This window comes from Ursus maritimus, unplaced genomic scaffold, assembly GCF_017311325.1.
Source record: "Ursus maritimus isolate PB19 unplaced genomic scaffold, ASM1731132v1 scaffold_13, whole genome shotgun sequence".
Classification (NCBI taxonomy): Eukaryota; Metazoa; Chordata; class Mammalia; order Carnivora; family Ursidae; genus Ursus; species Ursus maritimus.
In genome coordinates, this window is record NW_024423675.1 from 56,643,674 (window position 1) to 56,668,343 (window position 24,670).

The 24,670-nt window shown below is 35.7% G+C and overlaps 1 protein-coding gene across 1 annotated transcript; it reads left to right on the top strand.

Moving 5' to 3' along the window:
• The first annotated feature begins 1,719 nt into the window (after window positions 1–1,719).
• Window positions 1,720–22,288, top strand: MYCT1 (MYC target 1). Its single transcript, XM_008694984.2, has 2 exons — window positions 1,720–1,894; window positions 19,652–22,288. Exons 1-2 carry the CDS (start codon window positions 1,843–1,845, stop codon window positions 20,161–20,163), a joined length of 564 nt encoding a protein of 187 aa, XP_008693206.2. The 5' UTR covers window positions 1,720–1,842; the 3' UTR covers window positions 20,164–22,288.
• The last annotated feature ends 2,382 nt before the right edge of the window (window positions 22,289–24,670 follow it).

Below are 24,670 nucleotides of genomic sequence, written 5' to 3' on the forward strand. Positions count from 1 at the left end.
GAGCAGTAGAAAAGCAGACCTAACATTTCTGTAAAGATAAAAATCAACTTCCTGTTTTGGCATTACAAGTCATGGGACTCAAAAATCCTGTAGACATAAACACTCATTTCTATGGATCTCTGCCAAGGAAAAGTACAAATCCTTACCAAGCACCTTACACGCACAGAGAAGAACTCATGCTCCCAACAAGTGGCTAACAGAGAAGAAAAATATGCCGAGGTCATAAATTGCTACAGATCAAATTTTCTTCAGGGTTTTGACCGGCTTCTGACCATCTGCAAAAGTGAAAACTTGTGAGGAGAAAATCTCGGTGATTAAGCATGAAACAATGAAAGGAAGTCTCAGCCTGTATCCCGATCGTGAAACAGAGCGAGCTGGGCTTCTTGCACGGAAGGCACTTTCGACAAACCCAGACTCATCCATTCTCCTCGCGGGGATTGTTGTTTTAAGGCACATGTGCTCTATATGACTCTTAATAAAAAATGCACGCGTTGTTCAAATTAGTATTTACTGAGTCCAACAGCCTACATTAACACAAAATGTGTACTTAAAACTGCATCTAATAATTGAAGAATCCCGCTCTGTTTTTGTAAGAACTTGGAAGTATTTCAATACACTTTCATCCAGATGGGGTTTTCCGATATAAGATGGTCTATTCGTTTTCTAGTTTTATCAATTTTTCAACAAATGTTGAAAAGTACATCAGGTCGGAGCGTAGGTTAGTTCAGTTAAGCGCCGTCTGAGAGTGCTACTACCAAAGGTTTCCCGGGGCTCAGAGGGTTTGCTCTGAACGAATACAGCTGAGACTCTTAACTTATCTATGTCTCCTGAAAAGTCTCCTGTAATTCTTTCTTATAGTCACACCGACAATATCCCCTGTGGGAATTGTAAAGATTGTTCTCCTCTGTCCATATTGACCTTCCTACCTTCTTACTTTCTCCCCCTTGGTAAGATTATTTTCATACTTTTCCAGGGAGGACAAAAGTCATCACTTTTCTCAGACACCTCCATGAAAAACATTCCTGTGATCGTTGTTACTGGTCGCGATAGCACTGAACATTCTGTTGTAATCGAATGTTAGTATTTATGTTTCCCTTGCTTGATTTTAAACAGGCGTTTTCAGTGTGGAAATCATCCTTTTCATACTTAAATACCAATGAAAGAGTAATAAAAATTAAATATAAATTGCATTGTAGATAAATATTTATGAAATGACATAAATAACTTCAAAATTAATATGCCAAATGGAAAAAGAGACATGTTAAGAATTTTGATAAATAACTCAGATTCATAAAAATGGGTGTCAGGTAAAATTAATTAATTGTACGTGAATAGAATATGGATTTCCAGCGTTCCCCTCCCCACCCTTCTCAACTTACTGTATAAATCTAATTGTCAAATGTTGGAAGTGGTCTCTTTGTCTAGCCTCTATAAATTTAGCCCAGAGCGCTGTAGCTGAGATTTTGGAATCTTCCTATGTATGTCAGTCGGAGTGGAGAAGGAACAAGAAAAGGAGCCTCTTACCCAAAAAGCAGTTTGGTGGTGGCCCAGGGGAAGAAACTTAGTAATTTAGCTGAGGAAATGACGAGAAGGAAATTGTTTTGTGTCTCAGGAACCATGTGGAATTCCAGATAAGAAAAACAGTTGCTAATTTGAGTATAAAAGCAGGAAACGTGATACACTTGTTTCCTTTTATGCAAACACAAGTATATGAGGGGTTGTGTGAAAATTATTTTTCTCTTGCTGAACCACAAAGACATAGAATCAAAGTGTTTCTTTTGGACATACTGGCTTTTCTTTCTTTCTTTTTTTCTTCTGTCTCTTCTATTTCTTGTGGATATTATGGCTAATAATACAACAAGTTTAGGGAGTCCATGGCCAGAAAACTTTTGGGGTAAGATATTTTCTTTAACTGTTTTTAATTTAAAATTAGGATGCAGAAAATGTACTGCATAATTTATTAAAACTTTGAAAATCTTTGAGAAACTGATTATTTAAGTTTTCATAAGTTTACTATAATAAGTACATCCATGTAAAATGTCTTTACAGTGGGTTATGAAGACACTCGAGAAGAATCTGGGGAACATGTAGAGATTTTGTCTGGTGTTAGAAAATATAATTAGAAAATACTGAGAATAAAAATGAGAAAAAATAAAAGATGAAAGTAATTGTTGTTTAGAATATGGTAACGTGGATTTTGTTGGAAAATTAAGTTTTATTTGTCTTAAGGTTATACATTGTATATCTTATTTTATGAAATCAAGAACTGTTATAGAGGTTATTTTTAGCTTACATTGTCAATGTTCTACTCTTTAATTTCCAAAGTGAATGAAAATAACAAAATCGATACTTGAGGAGTGTGATGACACAGATAAAATAAGGAATCTTATGAAATTAGAGGAAGAAAGAGCTGTAGTAGAAAAGGTTCCCTGGAAATAACATCACGTATAATATTAAAAGGAAATCTATCACGGGGAAAACAGAAGCAATATAAAAGTACTTTTTGGCTGAATTCAGACATAGCTACTAGTTCGTAACTAGTAACCAGTTCTTCAAGGCTAAAGAAGGGAAGGGAAGGGCTAGAAAGAAGGGCTAAGATGTAAAACTGGCAACTATTCTTGGATTCAGGGAAATTTTAAAAATAAAAGGAACAATTTCAGTTAAATTCAGAAAAAAAAATTTTTTTTAAAGGAGACAATGGAGTTTATGAAGAGATCAATAGCCCTATGTATTAGTCCAGAACAAGTTTTTAGTTCTCTCAGAGAACTATTTCTTATTTTCTTTTGTGATTTGTGGAGATGCTTTGGAAACTATCAGTGAAAGTGAGCAGCAGTGTTGACCGTCCCTAACAACCTCACGGAGCTGTCCGCCATCAAACAAATGTGCATGAAAGGAATTAATTCATTCTTTTTTTTTAAAACATCAACCCTTTGTGTTTGCTTCAGGCCTGGAAAGGAGGGCTATTAGTGAACACCCTAATCTAATTGTTAAAAAAAAAAAAATTAGAAGAAAGTAAATTATGTTTTTGCATATTGTAAAGAATGACTTTGGTGATAAGTAATTCTAGGTAGACACCAACACACAATAAGCCTTAGAATTATGGAAGTCTTCATTATATATATATGTTACAATACTGCTTGCTATCCTCATTTATAGAGAAAGTGAATGTACCAGACACACACAGAACATAGCTAGAGTGCATTCACACTGAATTCATCATTACAGAAATTACTGTACAAATTATTCAGAAGCAAAGTAGTTCTTGCTGTAAAAATTAATCTGTAAAAGCCAGATTTGTTTTGTTTTTTTTCAGACAATTTGAAATTAAATTTCAGGTTTACTTAAGTAAAAGAAATTATTAGCCACTGACTAAAACATAGGTAATAATCATAAAACAAACTTTAATTAATAAGAGAATGCTTAATTGAAGTCTAATTACCAATCCTAAAAACATTGATTTCTTTTTTAAATATAGAAATTTGTGCTTGAGAAGGAATTCAAACTTATGGTTCCAAAGACAGTTGCTAGTGTTTGTCTTAGTAAGTGAACACAATGGAAAATAGATGGAAATAATGAAAACCAGGAAGGGGAGTGTTACATTGATAAGCATTAACGAAACCAATACAAATATGTTGAGCAGATATATTGGGGATGATTTGGGGAAGAAATATGAAAGATTATGTTATTTCTTCTGGGGTAAAAAATACTGAGTGTAAAATGTAAAAATCTAAATGTAAATACACTAAATGTAGAAATTTCCTAAGATAAATAGGTTGACCTTTTAAATTTTTATTTTTCTGTATCTAAATTGGTATCTATTTTGATCACTGACTCCACAAATACAGTATTTTGAAAATCTTATAAAGTTCAATGCAATGTGTTGTCTATGGCATCCAAAATCAATTGCCTGCTTGACATTTCGAATTTAGGGAATAAAGATAGAATAGTTGAGAAAAGCCAAATTTGCACATTGAACCATATGAATTTCTCAAACTTAACACACTTAAGAGGTATAAAAAATTGTTTTCCAGATATGATTTTTTTGGTTTACTTTCATGAATGCTGAAAAATAAGATAACGATACCAGGTTATTACCAATAATAATAGCTTGTATTTTCATGGTAATCACTCACTAAAACTTACTTCATGTTGTGCAAGCATTATAGTAATCGGTGCAAGAGGGAGCAAACAAATTGGTTTGAGACTGACAACCCAGCTGAAGACCCCCGTGTGTTCCCCACTTTTGCTTTCTGTAACACATTTCCCTTCCCTGGGAACATTCCCCACCGAAGCAGCAGGAACCGGAACCTGTAAGGGTTTGCCACATCCTGCCTTCATGAAACAGTAGACATGTATCCTTAAACTTGGTTATCTCTTTGGTACTTAGATCCTAAAGAAGAAATAGTTTTGGTTGTATTTCCTGCCTCACCATGTGTTTTTTTCCCTTGGCTAGCACTGAGAAATTGGGGGAGTTATTGTTTCAGGGGTTTGCATTCATTCGTCTCATTTAGTCCTTACCAAAAACTATGTCTGTCTTCAAGAAGTTCACACTCTTGGAGATTATCTCTCCATACATATGCATATATATGCCTATATGTTATGGAGTAACACAAGACAACATATGGGAAAATGGCAAGAATTGTTACGAGTTTTTTTTTTTTTTAAATGGCCGAAATAGTCCCAAAATCTTACTCAGAAGAAAAAAATGAGGCTTTACCTGTTCCTGTTAGTCAGATTAGGTACAAAGAGAGAGAGAATCCTACATTAACTTATTAACTCATTCATCTACAGACCCAGTTTATTAGTTTACTCAGAAGCATTGACTGACCACCCACTATATACTATTCGATGGGTTAGGTGTGAGTGATACAAATAAGGCGGAGTTGGACAATTTCAGGGAATTCAGGAGAAATGCGATCAGCCAATATGCAGAAGCAAAAACACATAAGCCGCGTTTGTGGAGGTGAACGACTTGAGGCAGATTTGTCTAAAGTTTTGAATGTCAGTGTAAAAGTTTGACCTGATTTAACAAAATAATTTTCAATTTTGTGACTTCAGATCTCCCTGTTTTCCTCTTCCGTAGGACTTTTCTCTAAGGTTGGAAAGGGCATAGAGTGGGGATGGGGGTCATATACTATGGAAGGTGATGGAAGAAGAGGGCCTCCGATTCTTGTTCAAGTTCTGGTCTTTGCTGACATCTACTGATGCATATTTCTCATCTATTTTTAGGACATTGCCCTTTCCCTCCTTGTCTCTGCTGCTGAGGGCTCTTACCATAAAATCTGGCTCATGTGGTCTAGGCAGCATTTGTTAATGGAGTAGTTTCTACTTTCTTTATGTCCCCTCTCATTCAGGTACTTTTCCATCTGTCTCAGTCGTGCAAAACAATATTGAATGCTCTCTTATAATCCTCGAGTTGTAAAAGCCTCTCGAGTTTAGGCTGTTTATCAGGTGCCCTGGACCCAGATGTACCCATGTCTACCATCTCCACGTCTACTCTGCCCATCAGACACCCAGGGTTTCTCAGAGGGCCCTGTCCTTGTCCCCAGTTGGACCACAGAAAGATAAGAATGGATACCAGCTTCTCTGGGATTCCCTAAATCACTCTATAACTCATCACAGGCAGAGACAGAGTGAAGATCACTTCTCCAAAACCCTTACTAGTCACATACTTTATAGATCCTCTCCTTGTCTCTCCAAAAGTTCTTCTTGCACTGCTTCTGATAACTGACTTGTTATGCACTGAATGTTTGTGTCATTCCCCTCATCCCCTTCAAATTCATACGTTGAAGCTCTGACCCTCAGTACAACAGATGGTATTTGGAGATGGGGCCTCTGGAAGATAATTAGGTTTATGTTAGGTCATGAGCATGGGGCTACATGATATGTTCAGTGGCCTGAGAAAAAAAGGAAGAGAGATTGCTGTCTGTCCCAGTCTCTGCGAGTGTGCACTGAGGAAAAGTCAAGTGAGGACACAGCGAGAAGAGGGTCACCTGCAAACTAGGAAGTTCTCAGCAGCCCCCGATCATGCTGGCACCTTGATCTTGGACTTTTTAGCTCCCAGGACTATGAGGAACAAGCCTCTGTTGTTGAAGCTATGCAGGCTATGGTGTTTTGTTTGGCAGCCCACACTAACAAGGACGTGACGCATAGACTATCATTCATTTTTCTCAATACTGTTCTTCACAGTAAAAAGATGTATTTTTGAGTCCTTTAGACTCAGCATTTTGAAACTCCAACAAACAAAACAAAACACTCTTATCTTTCTCAAAATATCTAGTGAATTGCAGTAAAACAACTGGTTTTCAAGGTTTTTATCTATATGTTTTCCTCTATTCTATATATTTAATAATCCAGTTAGAAATTCTAAGCATCAACTTTTTCTTTTTCTGTGCACGCTTGTTAACAGTGCTAATCCTCTCCAAGGTAATTGAAGAGATGAAGGGTTGTGAATTGATTTATTGGGTAGTCAAGTGTCAAGGGGAGAAAACCTTGGTTAGTAGCTGAAAATTCTATTCCTCGGCCTGTAAAAATACGGCTCTTAGGAGTTTACCCCCCGCAGATGGGAGCAAGATGTTCCTAGAGAAACTGGGGACGAGTGAGCTTGCAGACTGGACATACACACCCCAGTGATGTCCTCTATATTCCCTCCTCCTAAATAGCAAACAAATACTATTGCATTTCAAACATATGCCGTTAATTTGTGTATTTAAAACTCTTGGACACGCATGCATCATTGCATATTAATAGCCTACCAATTATTTCCCTTACCTCAGTTACCTAGGAAGCTTGAAAAACAAGTGTTTATAAATGCTTGTCTTTAAAACTGCTGCATCTGAATTATGTAGAAAAATTTGAAAATGCGTCTCTCATTGGGCTCCGTGCTCAGAGATAGTGATTCAGTAAGTATGAGCCTAGAAGCCTGTACCTTTTAACAGGACCGTGACCTTAGAACTCCTGCATCTACATTCATGAGCGATATTTGTCTATAATAGTCTTTTCTTGTGATTAGCTTTGTCACGTTTTGGTATCAATGTTAGGCAGGTCTCATAAAACAAGTTAGGAAGTGTTTCTTATTTTTCTATTATCTGGAAAAAATTGTGCAAGACTGGCCTTGTTATTTGTTTAAATGCTTTAGAAAAGTCACCAGTGTAATTATTTATAGCATTTTTATGGGAAAGTTTTAAATGACAGAGTCACTATCTTTAACAATAGTGGACTACTCAGATTTTCTGTTGATTCTTCTATTAGTTATGGCAATTTGTGTTTTCTAAAAATCTTCCCACTTAAATTTCCAAATATATTGCTTTAAAGCTGTTCGGGATATTCTCTTATATGTTTTCCCAATATTTTATTGTGAAAAGGTTCAAATATATAGAAACATGTAAAGGATTTTTACAGTGAATACCCGTATACCTACCATGCAGGTTGTATCATTGACATTTTTACAATGCTCATTTTATTCAACAATCTATTAGCTTACATTTCAAAGCAGATTGAAGATATCAGTATACTTCCTCTTAATCACCTCAGCATGCATATCATTAATCAGAATTCAATATTTTTATGTTTTTTTCTTTTTAAGGTCAAATTTACCTTCAATGAAATGTGTAAAATAAATAATAATGAAGAGCACAGGTCATAAGTGAACATTTGCTGAATTTGGACAAACATGTACACACATGAATAACTCAAGTCCCAATCATAGGTAGTAAATATTATCACCAACCCCAAAAGTTCCCTAATTTCACATCCCAGTCAATTCCTGTCTACACCGTCCCCAGAGGAAACCATTATTTCGATTTTTTTCTAGGACTGATAAGCTTTGCCTGTTCTAGAATTTCATATAAATGAAATCATACAGCATTTGCTCTTTTGGCTACTAAACATAAAGCTGTAATTGACATTCTTGTAAGAGTCTCTTGTTGATATGTGTTTTCATTATTTTTGGTAACTTCCTAGAAGTGGAAATGCTGGTCATAGGGTTGGTGTACGTTTGATTTTATAAGAAATTGTCAAGCCTTTTCCCAACATGGTTATGCAATTTACTTTTTCCCATGATGTATAAGGGTTCCAGTTCCTTCATATCTTTTCCAATAGCTCTTCTTTATTCTCAACCCTTTATGTTTTAGCCTTTCTGGTCAGTATTTAATTTTGCCTTATTGTGGTTTCAGTTTGTATTTCCCTGATGGCTAGTGATGATGAGCAGGGGTTGGCAAAGTATGACTTCCAGTCTAAATATGATGTATGGCCTGATTTTATAAATAAAGTTTTATTGGGGCATCTGTTTATGGTTTATGCTGTTTTGTGCTACAATAGTAGAGTTGAGTAGTTTCAAAATGTATGACCCGAAGAGCCTAAAATATTTGCTGCTTAGGTCTTTACAGAAAAAAATGTTGCTGATTCTTGACATTGAACCTCTCTTGTGCTTACTAGCCTTTGGATATCTATTCTGAAGAAGTGTCTGTTCATTTCTTTGGCCCTTTTTTCTTTTTTCTTTTTCTCTTTCTTTCTTTTTTTTTTTTTTTGTCTTTTTATTACTGATTGAAAGTCCTTTACATATTCTAGTTATGAGTCAGTTATCAGATTTATATTTGTAAATGTTTTCTACCTGTCTGTGTCTTGCTTATTTATTTTCTTACATGTCTTGCTGAGCAGATTTAAAAATGTTCAAGTCTAATCTAGCTACCTAGATATCACCTATCTACTGTGTGCCTGTGTTTATTTTAAAGAAAATAAAAGAAAATAGTCTTTTATATTTACACTGATACCATTTATAATGTTCATTTTTTCCCTCTATTTTTCAAATTGGATAGTTTCTATTAATTTATCTTTAATTTACTGATTCATTTCACTGTCATCTTTTTTTTTTAAGATTTTATTTATTTATTTTGAAAGAGAGAGAGCACCAGCCCACAGGGGAAGGGGAGGGGCAGATGGAGAGGGAGAGAGAGAATTTCAAGCAGACTCCCCAATGAGTGTAGAGCCCAACTTGGGGCTCCATCTCATGACCCCGAGATCATGACCTGAGCTGAAATCAAGAGTTGGATGCTTGACTGACTGAGCCACCCAGGTGCCCCCTTTTCTCTGTCATCTTAAATTCAATGTTAGATGCATTGAGTGAATTTTTTTTAGTTTTGATAATCTCTTTAGTTCCATTTGGTTCTTTCTTTTCTTTTCTTTTTTTAAAGATTTTATTTATTTATTTGACAGAGAGAGCACAAGCAGGGGCAGAAACATGCAGAGGGAGAGGGAGAAGCAGGCTCTCCACTGAGCAAGGAACCTGATGTGGGGTTCCATCCCAGGACCTCGGGATCATGACCTGAGCTGAAGGCAGACACCTAACCAACCAGGCCACCCAAGCATCTCCATTTGGTTCTTTCTTAGAGTTTTTATTTTCTGCTGATATTTCCTACTTTTCATTCATTATGAATACTTTCCTTCACATCACTGATCATAATTATACAAGTTTAAAGTCTTTGTCTGCTAACTCCAACATCTGGTCATGTTAGGCTACGTCTTTGTTGACTACCTTCTCTCCCGAGAATGGGTCATGTTTTCTTGTCTCCACTTACGTTAAGTACTTTTATATTGTATCATGGACATTTTGAATGGGCCTTTGGATTCTGCTATTTACCTTGAAGAGTATTTTTTTTTTTCCAGTTTGTTCTCACAGGCAAATAACTCTGTTGAGAATTCAAACCACAAAAACCTATAAAGCCTGTCTCTTAAAGGGCAATTCAGATCTCAGTTTAGTTCAGTTAATTTATTTATTTTCTCTAGCTGTGCTATTTGAAACATGCAACACGGTTCTGGAGTGAGCTGTAGATATGGGAAGTGTTTATCAATACAATTTTGAGATCTTCCTCTTGGCATTCTCTTTTCTAAGATTTCTCTCTCATATTTAAGCAACTCTGGTTGCCACATTCTCCATCTTGTTTCTCCAGACTGGAAATACTGTAGGTTTTCTTTTTTCTTTTCTTTTCTTTTCTTTTCTTTTCTTTTCTTTTCTTTTCTTTTCTTTTCTTCTCTTCTCTTCTCTTCTCTTCTCTTTTCTCTCTTTTTTTTAAGGATTTTGTTTACTATTTGAGAGAGAGAGAGAGTGTGTGTGTGTGTGTGTGTAAGACAGAGAGCACGCACAAGCAGGGTGAGAGGCAGAGGGAGAAGCAGGCTTTCTACTGAGCAGTGGAAATACTGTAGGTTTTCAGTTGGTGTTTTACCTGCCCACATAATTCAGACTGGAAACTGTCCTCAAGCTAGAAGTATTGAAAACTAGGAAATTCACCTATTACTTGCTATTCTTGTCTTCCAAGTGTCAACTCTCTACTAGCTGCTTACATTTTGTCATTTATTCAGTGCCTTTAGGTAGGATTTTTTGAGGGGGAGAAGGGCATTGTTGTTTCCAGTGCTTAGTTCTTGTACCTGGAAGGGTCAGTCCATAAAAGCTAGCTTGGAATCCTTTCTTCATATGCTTTCACTGCCTATACAATCTGTTCTAATACCATCTTTTTAATTTCTGATATTGGTAATTCACTCTCCTTCCCTCCTTCTTCCCCCCCACTTCCCATCTTGGTCATTCCTATCAGTAGTTAATCAATTTTTTTTTTTTAGATTTTCTTTTCCATGGAAACCACATTTGGTTTTGACAATTTCGTATCTTTGTTTCTTTCCGTTTTCTTTTTTTTCCCCTATGTCATTACATTCTGCTTTCTCTTAATTATTTACTGTATTACATTTTACTCGTGTTTGATCTAGCTGTTTTTTGTTAGCTTCTTGATATGGAAGCTTATATCATTGATTTTTTCAGCCTTTCTTCTTCTTAAATGCATGCCCCCAAAGCTACACAGTTTCCTCTAAACACAGCTTTAGCCATGTTTCACGTTTTGATATTTCACATTTTTAATATAATTCAGTTAAAATATCTTCTAACTTTCATCAGATATTTTTATTTGATTATTTTTGTAGGTTCCCATTATTTATTGAAAATTCTCAACTTGTCATATATTTTCTTTAAAATATTAATTCATGGTTATTTTAATACTTGTGTCTGATAACTGTAATGTCTTGATAACTTATAATTATTTTTCCATGATATGTTTGTTCTCTTGGTTTTTGTTCATTTGATCTTGTCTCTTAGAATGCTTGTAATTTATTATTTATGCTCAATATTGTTTTGGGCATTGTAGAAACAAATTAAGACCCTGAGTAAGGTTACCTTTTTCTAGAAAGGATTAATTTTTCTTCTGGAGTTAGTTGGAGTCATTTCATCTTAATCTAATCTGACCTGATATGTACCCGCATTTCTATCTTTGCAAGGTCTACTCCTTCTCTTGTTTTTTATTTCTTTAGGGAGTAGCTCTTCAAGGGGCCCTACTCAGTGTGTGGAATGTTCCTAGAGTCCATCTTCTTTGGCAGTACTTAATTGCACTTTTTGTTTTCCAAGCCTACTTAAATTGCATAAAATTTAACTCAGATTTTTTTGCCTCTCTTTATAGATTATTGTCACATGAGGTTTTTTTTTCCTGAATTTTTTCTTTTGAGTTGGCAGTTTTGATAGGTCCTTGATGGCTTCAAACAGACGTTTAAAAATATTTTTAATGTTTATCTTTTAATTATTCTCAGTGTTTTTCTATAGGCTAAGTCATCATATAAAAAAAAGTTATGCTACATTCTCCCTTTTGAACTTACTTTGTTCTCTAGCTATAGTGTTGACTAATTACATTCAGAATCTGGTTTATGCTCTATGCCTTTAGTCAAACTACTTGCATATCTTCCAGGCTTTTGTTTATTTGACCCGCAGTCATGCACAAAAGACAACTCAAATCTCATTTCTTTCATCAAGCTTTTTCTAACCACTCTAGATACAAGTTATGTTATCTTTCATTTTTTAATGACACTTTTATAGCCCAAGACACTCATGCATCTTATTTACTTTTAAAAAAGAGTATAAATTAATGAGTCTAGTTTCCATTAATCTTGAAGGAAAAGGAAAACCAAGGGTGCTAGTGAGGCATCAGAGGTGGGACAAGATGAAATTTTAAATAGGGTGATCAGGGTAGGCCTAAATAAGAAAGTGGCATATGAGTGAAAACTTGAAGTTAGCCATGGAGATAGCTGGGAAATTTCAGGAATAGATCACAACCAGTGCAAAGCCTTAAGTCAGGAGCACATTCAGTGTGTTTAAGGAATGGTGTGGATGGAGCTAAGACAGAGGAAGAGTAGAAAACGAGCACAGATAATTGGGAACAGGTCAAATTGGAACTTTAAGAACGTTTTAAGGAGTTTGCTTTTGCTCTGGGTGAAGTGGAGGGTTTAGAACAGAAGAGTGATGTGATTTGACTTATATTTTCAAAGGTTCAGTCTGGCTACTGTATTGAGAATAGAGTGTTGCTGGGAGCTGGGGGCAATGATAAAGAAGGAAGACCAGATAGAGGGTCTGAATAGTTCAGCTCAGAGGTGGCGGTCACTTGAATGAAGGAGATAACAGAGTAGATCGGAGAAGTTGAATTCTGTATATACTGTAGGAAAAAAACAACTGGGATTTGCTGGCAGATAAGCTACACATAGAAATACTTACTCTTTGTTTACTTTATTATAATTGAGTTTTCTGTGCCCTAACTGTTATTCTCTCTAAAAATATTTTTGTCAAATTCTTCTTCTTGCATGAACCATCCTTTTACATACTCTAGGGCACCAAGAACAGAACAGCTTGCTTTCGTATTAGCTGAGCTTCTGATTCTTTTAATTGCAAAGGGTTTAATGAGTTGATCAGTGTTCCATTCTGTGGACGTTGATAATTTTATCGGATATTGGAACAGTTCAACAAAAGGCCACTAGATGGTGACCTCTACTAAATTTTAATACTATGAACAGCTTTTGCAGCATTGATTAGATGTACTGAAAACCAGATTCAATTTTAGAATCTTCGAATTGAAAGACACTATAGTGGCCATTATTTTTAGGTCAGGAGGGGTCAAATGACTTGGGTAAGTTTTACGACTATTCGTAGAAATAATTATTATTCATTGAGGATTTATATACCAGCCCCTTGTTATAGACACGTGTTACAAATTAGGATAAGAATACCTAATTTATATGCCTTACCTTAGTGATGTTAGAATTTGTTCCTTTTGCCTTCAAAGGGAGATCTGCATTTTTAAACATAATTGGTTGGTCTCATAAGTTGCATTACATTGTAATTATATGAAGTGAAATTATGGCTCATTTTTCCTCCCCTAAGATTATTGATAAATAAGAAGGTAAACTGTGCTTTAAAAAGAAATATCTGTGCCATTGTATTTTTCCGGTACAATTTTTTTTTAATAGTACGTTTAAAAAAAAGGATTCCAAAATTTATTATCAAAAATCTGCCAGAATGGAATTATATATATGAAAATTCAAAGCTGTATAGCCAATAGATTCTGTTTTCATTATATATTTTCTGGATTCTAGTTTGATTCAGAAAAAATCATTAACTACAGTTAAATTTTTTAAAAAGTCCCTATGGAAGACCATTCTGGAACAGGCCATACTAAAATTATGGCTCGAATAGATAATGGGTATAAGAGGACATTTACCTTGATGAGGACTGAGAAATGTATAGAATTGTTCAATCATTATATTGTACACCTGAAACTAATATAACATTGTATGTTAATTAAACTTGAATAAAAAATTTTAAAAAATGACTTGGCATTTCTTTCTAATTGTTTTTCTGCATTTCTACACTTGTTTTTGCGGTGTTGATTTAAGGGAGCTTAACAAGATAACTAAGCTTTTTACCAATAGTTCAGCAAGTCTTAGAGACTCTTACGTCATTATTATCATTCATAACTATTACAAAATTCTGCACATAGAGCAATGGCATAAGAATTAGTATGATAATTTCTAAAAAGATATTTGACTGACTTTATGGTTTAAGAAGTCATTTGCATGGTACATACACTCAACTGAACAATGAAAATTAAGCAAATCCATAACAAAAGTGGTATGATTTTTTTAATGTCATTTTTATAACTTTTGTAAGCACCATCTTATTTTATATTCATTCAAAATGTAACTCATTTATTATTAATGTATATATATTATTCTCATGATTCTCATGTATATTTAAAATGTATTATTTAATCTTTTTCAGATATCTCTATAACCCCATCTAATCTTCTATTTATAATAGTAATATGGTATTTTGAGTCATTATTACCTATTCTGCCTACCATTTCCCCAAATTTAGATTGTCCCTCTGTCCCTTCCCCCTGCTCATGCTCTTTCTCTCAAATAAATAAATAAAATCTTTAAAGGAAATCTGGTATAAATCGATACACTTTTTATGTATTTTAAATTCTTCACTTTCATTTTAGATTATCTTTCTGACAACAAACCTAAGAAATTAAGCATTTCCCTTATGGGGTTGCTTGGCAATTAAGTGATATAATACATGAAAAACAGTGCCTGCAATGTATACATTAAATTAATTGAATTAGAAATGTACTATAGTGTTTTACAAAATAATGAAATAAAAATAAGGTTGCATTTTTAAAATAAATTATATTCTTCCAAATATCAAAAATTTTCCTGAAGTTTTAATGAAAACTTTCTGGGGTGGAGTAATGGAACTTCAGATTTAGAAGGAGCTTACAGTTTACCTGCTACGTCTCTGCCTGACGCATTATTTTCCTATTCAAAAGTACAACACCTAGAGGAACTAGAGTGTGTCTCTCCTTCATTCTTCTAAATAGGAAGACAGCATTTCTGAGTGATTTTATTCAGATTCTTTGATTAAAGTGTTTCTCAGCATAATTAACTCATGGTTTCTCTAGGGGTATAAAGCTATAAATAAACTTTCCCAGGAATGACTGATCACTTAATAACATACAATAATGAATTATTCAAATTATACGCAATACATCTCACAAAAACAAGGATTGCCAAAAACTCACTGAAATAAGGTAAAATTAGGTTTGTTTTTTTTTTAAAAAACCAAAGTACCAAATTTAGTAAACTGCCTGGACTCATTTGAAAAGAAGACAAAGGGCTTACTTCTATAAAGTATTTGAGTAGTTCATGATTTTTATTTATTTTCTAGAGCATGTAAAACATTTTTCAGCGAAGTACAGAATTTATGTAGCCACTACGAGTGACCAAAACTTAAAGGAAATTTAGAGTTAGTAATTACGATACAGATAAAAATTAGAGCAAATCCTTTCTCTCATAAACTTACATAAAATAGTAAAGGCATGTAAAGTGAGCAGATCCTTAACCTTTCCTAAAACATTGTGATTTAATCTGATCATCAAATTATTGCTAGAACATAACATTATAGTTGAGATCTTAGAAGCAAAAGCCTCTAAACTTCAGTTTACAGCTCCACTTACCCCCCAAGTCTTAGTTCTAGTGTATTTTAAGGTATAACACTTTGGAATAATTTTTAGATTCTTTTGCCTTTGGGTCTCTCATGACCAAGTTTTTCCTTTCCTATTCTTACTGTCACTTCCCAGACTAAGTCATTACTATTACTGCATATCTGAATCATGGCAGGCATGTCCAGACTTGTTTTACTATCCACCATGCTCTGGGCCTCAGTCTATCTCATTTATTGCTACTAGCTCTATAGTCTGTCCTTCCTAGTAGGTCACTTTGTTCAAGCCTCTTTTTTGTTCATCTTGCCCATGGTACGGAGACTGAACTTTCTGGAGAGGCATTCATGACTTTCCATCATCTGACCTCAATCTGCTCTGGCATAGTGACCAACAGCCCCCGCATTGCCAAGCTTAAAAGACGTTTTTCTTATCTTATGGATAAGTCTTTATAAGTCTATATAAGACTATACAGAAATCTTATAGAATGTAAACTCCACCAGTGCCAAGACTTTCTTTTCTTCACTGTTGCCTACAAACTAAGCATTACTTGATATTTAGTGGGTGCTTTATATGTTAAACAAATGAATAGATAACTGTCTCTGGGGCCCGTAGCCAGTAATCACTTAGACCTAAAATTCTCTTCTTTGATTCAGCGCTAGCACATTTTTTTGTCTCCTCAAACCTCCCAAATTAGTCCTTCTTTGTTCCTTTTTTACTTCTGCCACCTGTTAAACTGTGATTTTCCTGGAAGTCTATTCTCAACTCACTTCTATAAATGACTCTTACTTTTTAGTCCAAGTGTTTTCCATGGATGGCAAGTCTCGTGTAGCATGGAGAGTCCCAATTCTGCATCTCTTTAAGCTCCATATTTATGTAACCCTGATTTCAAATGAGTATGTCAGGGACACTAAAGTTCAGCGTCTTCCTAATATCAACTTCCCCTTGTTCCAAAATCTTACGTTTCTTCCCGGTTTGGACGAATGATACTAGTATCCACCCTTGCCTCCCCATGCCAGATTCCCAGAAGCCATTCTAGTTTCCTTATTTCCTCAGTGTGGCAAGGCATCATGTTTTCATTGGTGGACTTTTATTTTTAGAGGATGGAGGTGGGGAGGAATTATGTGTCCTTTGTTTTTAAATTTTTTTGTCTTGAAGGATACTAAACTTTCTCTTCACTCTTCACTATTCCCTCTTCTCTTCTTCATTGTGTGGCTTGCAAAAGCACCTCTCCTTTTCTTTCTTTTCTGTTTTTAACAGCTTTATTGAGATATAATTCACATTTCATATAATTCACCCACTTAAAGGGTGCGATTAAATGGTTTTGTTATAGTCAGAGAGTTGTGTGACCATCACACCCATCTAATTTGAGAACACTCTGTCCTTCAAAAAGAAACCCGTGGCCCTTGACAATCCCTCCCATTCCCTTCCACCCCACCCATCAGCCCTAGGCAATCATTAATCTGCTTGCTATTGCCATACTTTTCTCCGTTCTGGGCATTTCCTGTAAATGGAATCCTACAAGATGTGATCTTTTGACTGCACACTTTACCCTCTTCTTCCTCAGGGAAGGATTACTTTCCAAGCCTGCCTCTTCATATTCCTGCCTACACATGTAAATCCCTTTACTATAGTTGTTGTCCTCAGGGAATAGAATATCTTTCCATTATTTTCACACTTTTTCCTGAATTGTCCTTCCTCTCCATGAAGATTTGAGGTAGGAGCATGGGACAGAATGTATTGGTATCTGTTTTATCAGTTTACTTTCTAGGTAACTTGAAATTTGGTTGTTCTTTGTCTCCTAATTATGCTGAAGGCATGGGTTTTGTAGAGTTTTATTTGTGCATCTTGTTTCAGAAAAAAATTTGGGAAATCCTGATTTGTATGGCTGCCATTGCCTTGGCAACCTAGAATTCTTACAACTTCCTTTTTAGGTTCCAAATATTTGGGGCACTGATAGTTACAAGTTAATTTTATTAGTATATAACCAATAAGTCTGATTTTAGTTTCTGACTGTATTTATTATTTATTTGTTTTTTTCCAGATTAAGCCTAACTCTCTGAAATCTCTGTTTCAAGATGTTGCATTTTAAGGCTGAGTCAATATTATTTGTATGAGACACATTTTGGAAGAACAATACTTGGTCTAGCAAAGCTGTTCTAAATCATCTTGTAATTAGGAAGTCATCTCCCTATTGTAAAGAATTTATTGTTCAGATTTGATATAATCAACTGTTTTAGAGGATTTTGATATAAGTATTTGTGAAAGTAGAACAAAACATATATAGTCAGGACACTGGAGATAAATGTGACAATATAAGGTGGAAAACACTAAATATATCCTAAAATTAAGGAGCAATGATTATTCTTATGTATTTATTAACATTGGTTGTTTTTACTATTTCTGTATTATAGATTTTCTATATATTATCCTAGATTACAACAATAAACTGAAAAAAAAAAACCTTTGGTATCATAAAACCAAACTTTTTCATTTAAAAAATAATGAGTTCAATCAAATTTCCTAAAAATCACACAATATGCTAGGGATAAAGCTGAGTTGAGAACACTGAATCAGTTAGCTTTTTCTGTGTAACAATCTACCCCAAAATATAGTAGCTTAAAAATATCATTTATTTAGCTTGCAGTTCTGTGGGTCAGGAGTTTGGGCTGGGATCGCCTTACTAGATTTTCTGCTGGTCTTCCCTCATGGGTCACAGTCAGTTGTTCGGTTAACTAACATCTGAATTACCTAGGACGACCCCATTCATGTGTTTGGAGGTAGCAGGCTCTTGGCCAGGGCAATAGGAGTAACTGGTCCAATGTATCTCATTATCAGTAGGCTGGGCTTGTTCAGAGCTTCCAAGAGCAGCAGGGGCAGAAGCTGAGAGACCTCTTGAAGCTTAGGCTTCACTTTGCACAGCCTCATTTCCATCTCATCCTATGGGTCAAAGCAAGGTGTGAAGCCAGCCCAGCTTCGACGGGTGGGAAATAGACTCTACCTCTCGATGGGAGGAACTTCAAAGCACTTGTATCCCTTTTCACAATCTCAAAACCCCACTTAGCTAATTTGCAGTTCATGGCCCTCTCAGTACAAAATACCTAGATGAGCAATTAGATAAGACAGCTTACCTCTTTACTTAACAGTAACTAATTTTTGTTTATGAAACTTAAGAGTCTTTACCCAAAAAGTGGTACTTGAAATGAATCTTGAAGAGTAAGTTTTTCAGACAGAAATTTAAAACTTGTGTCCAGATAGAAAGAAAAAGAGGAGGAAAAGCACAGGACTTCAGAGAAAAAGGCCAGCTTTGGGATAGTGAGAAGATCAGCATGACTCATGGGTTAGATCATCGAGTGGTGGGGAAATGTGGTGGGTGATGAGGCTGGAGGGGTCTTCTGTTATCCAGAGTGTCTGGGGCTCTGCTATGCAGCTTTACTCAAAAATCTGTTTTCAGTTCACAAAAAGCAGTAAGGTAGAATTTCCATTTTGGGAAAACAACTCCCCCGCCCCCTGAACAGGAAATCAGAACAAACAGAAGTTCTGTGAATTGAAGGATGCTGATGTATAGCCGAGATTCTATGGATTCAGGGGATAAAAATTTCATTAGCACAATGAGGGCATGAGAACAGCATGAACTGGATCTGGTGGTCCAAGAAAGAGCACAGTAGCCTGCATAGGTCATGTCATCAATGAGTCAGAGATACAGGGTACAGTCCAGGAGCTCAGGAAATAGAGCATAAATCAGTCAGCCCACCAGATGGTTCTAGCTCAGCACTTCCTGTCTCAGAAGGAGCACAGGAAGTGAGACATCAGGAAACCCACAGGTGAGAGACATCACTGGGGTCGATGAAAGCAGACAGAGGAAAAAGCAAAGTCAATTTGACTACAAAATACTTTATCAATTTCTGGCACATTATTACCGCTGTAACTCAAAAGGAAATAATCTTTGGACTATATTTGCAACCTTATAAAAATTTATGAACTAAAGAATGGCCTTTAAAGAAAAGAAGACTATTTTTATTATTTATTCCTTTAGGGTGAGAAAATAGCATAAGCAATGGGAATGCTACAGCTAAACATGTTATTGTATATGCTTTAGCTTTAAAAAATGGAAGCATATCAGCTGGATATTCTGATAGTGCATGTAGCACTTTTATTTCCCTACTTCAAAATCTGTTTCAATTGATTACATATTCCATAGTTACTATTTGTATTCTGCCCTGTGGTTTTCATTGAACACCTATTTACCAATTAAATTACCTATTTGATTGTTTTGTCTGTTTGTTTTGTTTCAGAGGATGTTATAACGTCCTTCACAGTGTCCATTGCAATTGTGCTCATAATTGCAGGATTTATTTGGGCTCTGTTTGTTTGTTTGTCTCGAAGAAGAGCCAGCGCCCCCATCTCACAGTGGAGTTCGAGCCGGCGATCAAGGTCTTCTTACAACCATGGCCTCAACAGAACTGGATTTTACCGCCACAGTGGCTGTGAACGTCGAAGCAACCTCAGCCTGGCCAGTCTCACCTTCCAGCGACAAGCTTCCCTGGAACAAGCAAATTCCTTTCCAAGAAAATCAAGCTTCAGGGCTTCCACTTTCCATCCCTTTCTGCAAAGTCCCCCACTTCCGGTGGAAACTGACAGTCAGCTGATGACTCTGCCTGCTTCCAGTACGGTTCCCGCCATCAGCACTTCGCACAGTCTGGGCCGTCCTGAATTCCACTGGTCCAGTCACAGTCTCCGAGTGGGCTTTTCCACACCACCTCCACCTGCCTATGAGTCAATTATAAAGGCATTCCCAGATTCCTGAGTAGGGTGCTTTTGTTTTAATTTGTTTCTTCCTTTGTCTTCTACTGACACAAAATTACAAATAGGCTAAACGGAATTTTGAGGGCATGGCCCAAACAGCTACTGAGTTTCCAAGCTGAGTTATGCTCAATCAGTTGGACATTACAACGTAAAACATATTTTCTTTGAATACATGTTTTCCTTCCTTGTGTCTCACAAAATAGTGATATTTTCCAAATAGTTATCTATTTATGTATTTTGTACTCAACATGAAGGTTATTAAAGATGGCAATTCTTACCTAAGACTCAGCTGTGATACAACATATGTATATATATTTTAGACTAAAATTAAAACTTTAGATATTTGTGGTTTACAATCTTCATCCACTGTCCAATGTGACTATAAAGGGAAAAAAATCACTATGCCACTTTTAAAAAATAAACCTATCCTAAGGAATTTTAATTTTACTTTCTTCAGAATGACGTGAATCATTTTACAAACCTGGATTTTTAATGGATTATATGATCACAAAAATGATAGAACAGAGATTTTGAAGTTCCTTGATGGCATTCATTTATGAGAGATGTGGGAACCAAGCAAAGCAAGGGAATCTCTGTGGGTATTATAGAACACTTCAATTTTGACAAGTATTTTCCCCCGAGACTCTTTTTGTGCCTTTCCCAAGAATAGTTATCTCCATCTTTGAGGCAAAATCCATGAGTTTACTGAGATTATTTAACTTTTCTTCACTGTTGCAGTTATGTTGTTAGAAAAACACCAGCAAATCCAATTCATTGACCTAAAAACAAACTTTAGCACTGAGCTTACATTTTTCCTAAAGGATAAATTGTATTTCTTAGATCTAAATCTAGCAATCGGGAAAGCCCTTTATCTAGGGACTTTCTCCTGAAACTTGATAGACAAACAAATAAGGGTCAGTAAGGAGAGTATCTGTCATGAAATAAATGTTAGAACCATGAAGAATTCTCCTTCCTGGATCGACTCATCAAGCATCATCCCTTGTTTGCTTTCCTATGAGTTTCAACCTCAGATTCTATGAAGAGTCTTTGTACAATGATTAAACCATGCCATATGGTCCTTGGTGCAGTTACTTAAGGAGTTCCCGTCCATACAAGGTCACCCTCATAAAGAAAGGTACATTCCCAAATATGGGTACCGGAGGGCTTCAGTGGTCAAATGCCTGTGGCTGCCCCTTTTCATTTAAGGACACGAGTTCACTGGAGTATTATTCAAAAGGCCTATGGTTCATATCTGATATAGTGACTATGTAGCTTATGTTGCTGTTTGTTTATTTCTCTGAACATTGGGATTTCTAGTGAAGAAAAAATGTACTCTCATTTTAGTTTCTGCAATGCAGTGCTCACAGATAATAGTGTCTGAATATGGTTCAAGAATGTAATAATTTCTACATAGTAGGAGATTGTGTATAGCATTTTCCTTAATATTTTTATTTAGCATATATTTTCCACTGTTCCTCAAGGACAATTATTCTTAATGATGTCTATAGATTGATGCTTTCTAATGTAATATACAAGAAAGAAAGAAAGAAAGAAAGAAAGAAAGAAAGAAAGAAAGAAAGAAAAAGAAAGAAAGAAGAGGAAGGAAGGTAGGAGGAAGGGAAAAGAAGAGGAAGAGAAAGAAAGAAAGAAAGAAACAAAGAAAGAAAGAAAGAAAGAAAGAAAGAAAGAAAGAACTCACAGGATAACCAATTTATTGTAAGTTGGTTTTTAATAAATTTAGCAATTGTCATATAGCCATGTAAGAATTCAGGAGAGCGTTAACTTAGTAACAGGGCTATCTTTTGCTTGTATGTCATCCTTAATGTTTAATATGAGAAGTAAGCAAAGTGTATGGTTTTTATCTAGAATTTATATTGGGAATAAAAATTGCTTTATATCTCTCAAATTAGGAAAATGGAAGCAAAAATCTTCTAGTGAATTTAACCATCTGGAAGAATTGTTGCCACCCCTCTACCCAAGTTATGGAAGAATCAAAATGAACATCTTGTAAATACTGTGTAGTGTATGAAATGTGAAATTGAAACAAAAACTGGGGACTTTTTAGGTTGCATCTGTTTAATTTGGAATGTTTAGTTGACTATGAAATAAAATTAAACTGAAGTCAATTTTGATTCACAGCTTATTTATTTATTTTAATTTTTAAAATATTTTATTTATTTATTTGACAGAGAGAGAAAGAAAGTGGGCACAAGCTGGGAGAGCACCAGGCAGAGACAGAGGGAGAAGCAGACTCCCCAAGAGGGAGCCCACTGTGGGGCTCAATCCCAGGACCCCAGGATCATGACTTGAGCCAAAGGCAGACACTTAACTGACTGACCCACCCACGTGCCCCTAGAGTTTATTTATTGAGTGACCTGTGAATATCTCATATTTATTTTGGTAAAAAGTAAAAAAGAATACTAATTTTAGCCCGATCTAGACCATTCTTTTCTCTTGAGACACAAACTTTATTTTATATAAAATTCTGTAACTAAAAACAAGTAACACCATAAATAAATGGAACAAGATGTTTCATTTCATTCATAATAATGCAGAGGGGACATGATTACTTTTTTGTTCAAAACATTAATTCAGATTGTGTATTTTCAAGTACACAATTCAGTATTATCAACTATAGTAACCATGCTGTACATTACATCCTCAGAACTTATTTATTTTATAATTGGAAGTTTGTACCTTTTGACCGCCACCCATTTTACCAACCCCCCACCTCTGGCAACCACCAATGTATGCTCTGTATCTATGAATTTAAGTAAACATTTTAAATAAAAACAATATTAAAATGAGAGGAATTTAAAATGTTTAGCAAATCTATGAAACAGAAAAGGGACATTTTTTTTAAGAGCCAAAGGGATGGAATTAATTACAAAGAAAAATATTAATAGCTTTGATTATCTGAAAAATTCTGAAATTATGTCCATCAAAAGATGAACTTATCCAAAGTGTAAAAGCAAGAAGAAGGAGGAGGAGGGGAAGGAGGAGGAGAAGGACAAGGAAGGGGAGAAGAAGAAGGAGGATCAACTCACCATAAATACAGCAAACAAATGGCCAATATCTTTAAGTTACGATTAGCTCATACAAATGGATATGGAAAACATTCAGTTCTAAATCGGTAAAAGAGTAAAGGACCAAAAGAGATTATTCATCAAGAAGATTTAGTTGATTAACAAGTATATGGTGAAATAGACAGTATTACTACTGAGAAATTGCATTTGTATATTTAAACAATCTTCTAGCCTTTTCGTCTACCATCTTAGCTGATCATTTATAAAAGAATGGATCTCCCCACTGTTGACAAATATTCTAAGAGAGAAGCAGTCTCACACATTTCTGGTGGCAAGGCAGGTTGGGAATACCCTTTTAAAAGACAGTTGGTAAAATGTATCTAAAGCCTTGCACTGGACAGATCATGAAGTCTCATAGTCTGCTAGGGACACAGTGTCCTTTGAGAAAGATGGCAGTGGGCTTGTAGGGAGACTGGTCTGCCTATACTAGACATGTGTGACTGAACCAGAACATCTTGTAGCAGATGGTGAGTAACTGAACAAATTAGGTCTTTCCTGCTTTGGGCTGAGAAGGTTGGGATAAAGGGAGAGCGTGGGAGAATTGCTAGCAGCAACACCTCAAAAGGGAAGGAGATACTAGAATAGCAAAAACCTGGGGCAAAAACACAGCAGCATCCTTTAATTAACTCCTGTTATTTAAGGTTACTTACATATTTTTATGATTCCAAAACTTGAAAGACATTAACCCCTAAACCAGTTCAAGGAGAAATAGACCCTTAGCGTGTCTTTACTGGGATAATTCTACCCTGGCCCAGGCAAGTGGATCATTGCTCTGGGCCATATGTCTCATAAGACTTCACACTTTGGATTACTTCTTGAAATTGTCTAAGTCACAGCTCAGTGTGTAGGACTGGCCACTACTGGCAATGCCATCCTGGATAAGATGCCCTGAGCCTGGGTCAGAACTCATGTGGATCTTGGTCCCCGTTTCTTCTTTTTGGCAGTGTTCTTTGATCCTCTGTCCTATTGTGGGGTTGACCTGATGTCTCAGTAGCTCCCTGACTATATATCTATATATAGACATAGATATATATATCTATGTATATCTATGTGTGTGTGTGTATTTGTCCCAGAAGCTCCCTGACTCTCTCTCTCTCTCTCTCTCTATATATATATATAAAGAAACATACCCCATGCTCCCCAACTTTTATTTATGGGGCTTCCTGGGTCCCTATGGTTGGGTCCCAGTTCCAGGAGGCAGCCTGGCAACCAGATCACTTCTGCTGAATGGGGCATGTTTCTTTGTAGAATCACAAATTGGATAACCAGGATGGTACTAACATTGTAATTTGGGGTAACTCACTCAGAATGAAGAATTTTTATGTGTGCTGACTGGATAATAAACAACTATTTAAGTGCTATTTCTCAACACATTTAAAATATTTATGGGAAGATCACTACACCTCACACGTGCCCAAGAAT

Bases quoted from the DNA above. Each gene is read 5' to 3' on its own strand.
- MYCT1 (XM_008694984.2), top strand. From the start codon at position 1,843: ATGGCTAATAATACAACAAGTTTAGGGAGTCCATGGCCAGAAAACTTT. The intron at 1,895-19,651 runs GTAAGATATTTT...GTTTTGTTTCAG, and splicing joins ATGGCCAGAAAACTTTTGGG to AGGATGTTATAACGTCCTTC.